Genomic DNA, 6,000 nt, shown 5'->3' on the forward strand with positions numbered 1-6,000 from the left:
TCCTGGCTAACACAGTGAAACCCTGTCTCTACTAAAAATACAAAAAAATTAGCCGCGTGTGGTGGTGGGCACCTGTAATCCCAGTTACTCGGGAGGCTGCGGTAGGAGAATGGCGTGAACCCAGGAGGCGGAGCTTGCAGTGAGCCGAGATGGCGCCACTGTACTCCAGCCTGGGGGACAGAACTAGACTCCGTCTCAAAAAAAAAAAAAAAAACAAAACAAAAAAATTCTTATAAACTTCACTGTAAACAATGGAAAGCAGAATATGATGGGGAAGAGAGAGAGAGAAGAGAAATGCAGGGAAGTCTCATACAGTAAAAATCAAGCAACTACAAACTAAGTAGAGGTGCCTTGTGGATTCAGTTTCTTCTCCCACGTGGAGAACAGCAGCAGCAGAAGAGATAGCACCTCTTTTCCAGCCAGACAGTGTGCTGTAACACTTCCTCGGCCTCCTGGCAGTGCCAAAGACATGTATGGCGGCCTTAGCCAGAAAGAGGAGGCCATCCAGCCTCCAGCATGGGGCTGTGATAGTAGATACAGGTGACCCACTAGAGCTGTGAACTCCTTCAATTCTAGGGCTGAAGTACCATATTCAATGAGCGCAGTTCTTGAAAGGTCTCCAGGGAACCCACATCACATCATGAACTAACCCAAACCTCTAAATCTCCTAAATCTTTCAAAGCTGAGAGAGAGAGTAATTCATCTTTAGGGATTGATATAAACTGGGCTATGATATTTGGAGCCCACCCACTGGGAACCATGGATAGGGTGATTATATAATTGACTATCCAACCAAAGACACTTTTTGAGAGAGAAAGGGAAGTTTAAATAATTATTTTGGGACAGCAGTTGACAACTAGGACTGTCCTAGGCAAACCAGGTTTCATAATTACCCTAGCCATGGACCATACTTTGAGAAGCGCTTTCCAAAGGCCTCCACCACGTGCAGCTGCTCATAGCCAAGCTCATGCTACACAGGTGGAAAAGCTTCTGGAAAACTGGGGTGATTCCCTAGAAGACTCAGAATGTTAACAAGGAATAGGGAAAAAAGAGAACTAAGAGCTTGGCACAGGAGGGCTGGCCCAAAACCTGTGTCACAGCACTGCCCTGGGCCATTCACACCAAAGCTCATTCTAGAGACCAAAAGTATTTGATGGCCTTCTGTCATACGTTACCTGCCAGGCCACCTGCTTGATGGGCTCTTTCCTGAACCTAGACACCCCCAGGGCACCATCATCCTCCCTGATAGAATATTATATTAGAACAATTTGAGGAACATGACACATTATCCCCAACCCTGTGCCTCAACTGTTTCATCTGTCAGCACCATGGTGTCAGTGAGACCTTCTGATGGAGACTTCCAAGCCACCTGGCTGCTTATGTTAGTCTGCAAGTTGTTCCATTGTTATTTAAAAGAGAGGTCCTCCAAATTCAAATCACTTGTTTATGTCCCACTGCTGACACATCACCTGAATGGGAAGTGTCAGTCTACGACATCAAAGTCCTCTCCTGCTGTATCTGCTACTGACAGCACTGTTGTCCATCTATCTCAAAGGGGAGAATTCTCTTACAAAAATTCACTCCCTCCACTCAGTACAGTACTTTGCATAATAATTAGTTTTTATTCCTGATGCTTTATCACCCATTTAAAGACTGCTAGAGAAATGAGTTATCCAGGATATGACCCCTCTAGTCATCAAAGAACCAGAGAAAAAGTGTGTGGCTTGAAGCTGAGCAAAGATGGTGCCTTCCAAGTGGGATGTGACATATGTATGCTGCACATGATATATCTGCAGAGCTCTCCAACCCTGTCATCCTCCCACTCTAGTTGTGCAGCCCTCATCCTCCCCCCACATCACCACAATGCCTATCCTCATTTCCACAGTTCTGCAGTTCCAAGGCCCTGACTTCCACCTAGGATCTCAGAAACCGATCTGTAAATCCAGGATGGAGAGCCTAAATATCAGATTGATAAAGTATAGGACTCATGAAGATGCTCATAAAAAATTTCTTAGAAGGCCAGGCATGGTGGCTCATGCCTATAATCCCAACACTTTGGGAGGCTGAGGCGGGCGGATCCTAGGTCAGGAGATGGAGACCATCCTGGCTAACACAGTGAAACTCCGCCTCTACTAAAAAAATCAAAAAAAATTAGCTGGGCATGGTGGTGGGTGCCTGTAGTCCCAGTTACTTGGGAGGCTGAGGCAGGAGAATGGCATGAACCCGGTAGGCAGAGCTTGCAGTGAACTGAGATCATTCCATTGTACTCCAGCCTGGGTGGCAGAGCAAGACTCTGTCTCAAAAAAATGAAACAAAACAAAACAAAACAAATTTCTTAGAAGGACTGTTAGATTAATAGAATTCCTGCTTTTTTTCTTTTTACTAATTAATCATTTATCTTAATCTGTTTTATGCTGCTATAACAGAATATCAAAGACTGAGTAATTTATAAAGAAAAGTAATTTATTTCTACAGTGCCAGGAAAGATGCTGGTATCTGGTGAGGGCTTTCTTGCTGCATAATTCCATGGCAGAAAGCAAGAGGGTGAGAGAGGGACAAGGGATGAGAACTGAACTCATTCCTTTATCAGTAACCCACTCCTGCAATAACTAACCCACTCCCATAATAACGACATTAATCCATTCATGAGGGCAGAGCCTTCATGACCTAGTCACTTCTTAAAGGTTCTACCTTAACTCCATTGCTTTGGGGATTAAATTTCAACATATGAACCTTGGAGGACACATTCAAACCACAGAAACATTCTTCAGTAGAACTTTAATATTACTGTCTTATAAAATTCTGTCAAATGAACAAAAGATAACCCATAATTATACTATCCTAATATGACTGCTTTTAACATTTGACTGTACTTCAGCCTTTTTGCTATGTATATAATTTTACAGAGTTGTAATCATACCCAGTACATGATTTTATCATGTTTTCCCACTTACCATTATATTATAGATATTTTTAATATTGCTACATGGTCTTTGTGGTTGTCATTGTTAATAGCTATGCTGTAATAGTTCACTGAATTGAAGTGCTTTATTTACTTAGCTACCCTATTATCTTTAAACAATTTCTAATTTCTTTTTACAATAAATATGGACATCTTTGTGACAGTGGTGTTCTTTTTCACATCTTGACCTACTTTTCACATAGTGTTACAATTACTTGACCAAAGAGTACAAACTTTTTGTCTCTTGACATATATTTCCAAAAGATTTTTAAAAGGTATATTAATCTACTCTGCAGCTGGTGTAAATGAAGACCATTTTGTCATTGTTTTCTTGAGAGCAGAGCTTCCAATGGTAGGGATATGGGGCCAGGAGGAAGAAATCCAGCACCAAAACCTGGGCCATGCATTCTGTAAAGAACCCTGGTTCTCACTGGTATACTGGTCTTATTTTTCTCTGTTTCTTGCAGACTGAGCAATTGATAACTCTGTGGGTCCTCTTTGTTTTTACCATTGTTGGAAACTCGGTTGTGCTTTTTTCCACATGGAGGAGACAGAGGAAGTCAAGAATGACCTTCTTTGTGACTCAGCTGGCCATCACAGGTAAGTTACTATGCAAGTGAGAGAAGGAAGCTGTATGTGAAGTCCCTATGGCTTCCTGCTTTTAACGAATTTTATCAGAAAAAAAAAAAAAAAGTAACACATCAGTAAATTTGGGAATAATTTCTGAAACAATATAAAACCCATGTTTGAATATTTCCTCTGGCATACTTAACACATATGAATGCCTCTAAGATTTCATTATAAAAGTAACTCACTACACTAATGGAAATACCATTATCAGTGTCACCAAATGGTTCTGTAGGGTTTCCCTGTTTTTATACACAATAGCCTCCATAGTTTACTAAGGTGATATTACCTTATCATCCTGCATTATGAGCTTAAGGAATACATCCCAGAAAATGTACCAGCACTATCTCTATTCAATTATTAATGTTAAGTCTTAAGTACTTTGCAGATTAAAGCCTGTGGACATTGCTTTTGAAATGCAAATGATGTGCAACACCACTACTTGGGGGTAGTATAATGAAGTAGTATAATCTCAAGGATCAGGATGCTTAAGTGTAGACTTTGGAAATGACTGTTCAGTAGAAGAGTGAGCACAGCACACCTAGTAGAGGAATGGTGAAATATTCTCAAAGAAGAAAATGATCTGTGAAAGTAAGAGCCCCACAGACATGAGTAGAGCTCGTGTTCAAAAGGAAAAGAAAAACACAACCAGGGAAAGAGTCTTGTTCTACAGGCCGGGGAAGAAAGTGAGAAAATGGGATTCACAGAAGGTCCAGCAAAAGCCATGCTTGGAGTCCTAAGCTCTGGGAGCAAGACGGCTGTTATATTAGCCTAATTTGGATCAGACTATAGAAAAAAAATGCAAAAAGGAAAATGTAAATATTAAGTGCTTACAAGGAGTGATGGTAAATGACTTTCAGAAAGGGCTGTTTGTTATATTTCAACCTGTACTGTTATCTCAACTGTAGTAATGGTAGTGGAGCTCTTTGGAATTTAGTCTTGAGTCAAAAATATATGACACTGTAACTTACAAGAGAACCTTAGCCATACATTGTTGGTAACCTGAAATTCCCCTTTTTCTTTCTAACAAAGTATAACAAGCCCATCTGCTTGAGCTAGGCTGCAGTGGCCAGGGTAAACATTCAAGGCACCATTGAAAAATATAGAGAAGGTAAAAGGAGCAAGAGTTCTGAAGAGGGAACCTGGGATGGGGGAAAGTTTCTTCAATCTTTCCTACCAACAGAAATTCTAATTTTTCACTCCTATGATTGCAGAAGTAGAGGAAATTAGGATCATCCAACAAATGCTTAGAGGCAAATATCCCTGGATGAGGATGCCACAACTTATTTTCATTATATTTCTTTGATTACAGTGTGGTAATGCATGTTGTATGGTACTACGTATTCTTTCAGAATGAAAGGATTTAGGGGTGGCAAGAATATCAGCTTGAAATTTAAAGTTTTTTCATATACAATAATAAAATGATAATTGAAAATTCACTACATATTATCAAAGAGAAATGTTGTATGTTCTATTCTAATTCACAGTCGTTGTATTAATCTGGGCTTAATTTCATATACACCTCCTAGACAGTGTTTTTATTTGTTAATTATTTCTAGAAAAACTCTGGCAGGTCAGAAGCATTTTAAATGAAGAATTCCTGAAGTGAAAAACATTGCCAAAGGTCTAGGATTGAAGCTCAATAGTCTGAGATTGAATTTATATGTTATTGAAATTTCCTTCATACACATTTCACCATGATCACAGATCCTTTGGTAAAGGAGGTGAGAATACATACCTGAGTCTTGAGTATGCATATAAAAGTTACCCAGGCATCAACTGAGGGGCCCTGTGCTTTGAGACATATATAAAAATGTGGTTTGAGTCCCCCATCGTATGTCAATGTCCTCCTTTAAGATTTCTTCAAATTCTGTGGAATTTATATTTTTACTTCTCTCTTTTGCTTCTTGCTTCCTCCTTCCACTAAATTCTTGCTCTGTCTCACCAGTATCTCATCTTTCTGAGCTCCTCTTTTTTTGTGGTTGTTTCATGCTGTCCCTAACAAGGCACTCAAGGCACCCTCCTTTCCTTTATTTTCTTTAAAATCATTCACACAAGTATGACTTTCTATGTTTAAAGGACTTTTCTGAATATTTCAGGTAATATAAGGATATTGTGTCATAGAAAAGTAAATACCTTAAGAGCAAATATTTCATTTTCTCAGAACATTCAGCTGCCATCAGAAATGTTTCAGTTTGATCATGCCACTGCACTTCAGCCTGGGCAACAGAGTGAGACTCCGTCTCAAAAAACAAAACAAAAAAAAAAGAAATGTCTCAGTTTTACTTTGCTTCAGCCTCACTATTCTACTCTCTCTTCTAAATGTCTAGTATCTTGTGTCAAAAAAATTTAATACTTTCCTCTATTTTTTGTTTTGCATTGTTCTTACCACTACCAAACCATGATTTCAG

The 6,000-nt window shown here is 39.5% G+C and overlaps 1 protein-coding gene and 1 long non-coding RNA gene across 6 annotated transcripts in view; one reads left to right on the plus strand and one right to left on the minus strand.

The window, feature by feature from the left end:
* LOC111526137 overlaps positions 1 to 6,000 on the minus strand; it is a 171,254-nt gene that overhangs the window by 106,344 nt on the left and 58,910 nt on the right. The window lies entirely within an intron of this gene.
* Positions 1 to 6,000, plus strand: part of NPSR1 (neuropeptide S receptor 1) — a 239,782-nt gene that overhangs the window by 19,430 nt on the left and 214,352 nt on the right. For all 5 annotated transcript variants that reach the window (XM_023191700.2, XM_023191702.2, XM_023191701.2 and 2 more), the window contains exon 2: positions 3,430 to 3,562. In XM_023191700.2, the coding sequence (XP_023047468.1) occupies positions 3,430 to 3,562 (133 nt within the window). The remainder of the gene's footprint in view (positions 1 to 3,429; positions 3,563 to 6,000) is intronic.

Source organism: Piliocolobus tephrosceles, chromosome 8 (genome assembly GCF_002776525.5).
Source record: "Piliocolobus tephrosceles isolate RC106 chromosome 8, ASM277652v3, whole genome shotgun sequence".
Taxonomy (NCBI): Eukaryota; Metazoa; Chordata; class Mammalia; order Primates; family Cercopithecidae; genus Piliocolobus; species Piliocolobus tephrosceles.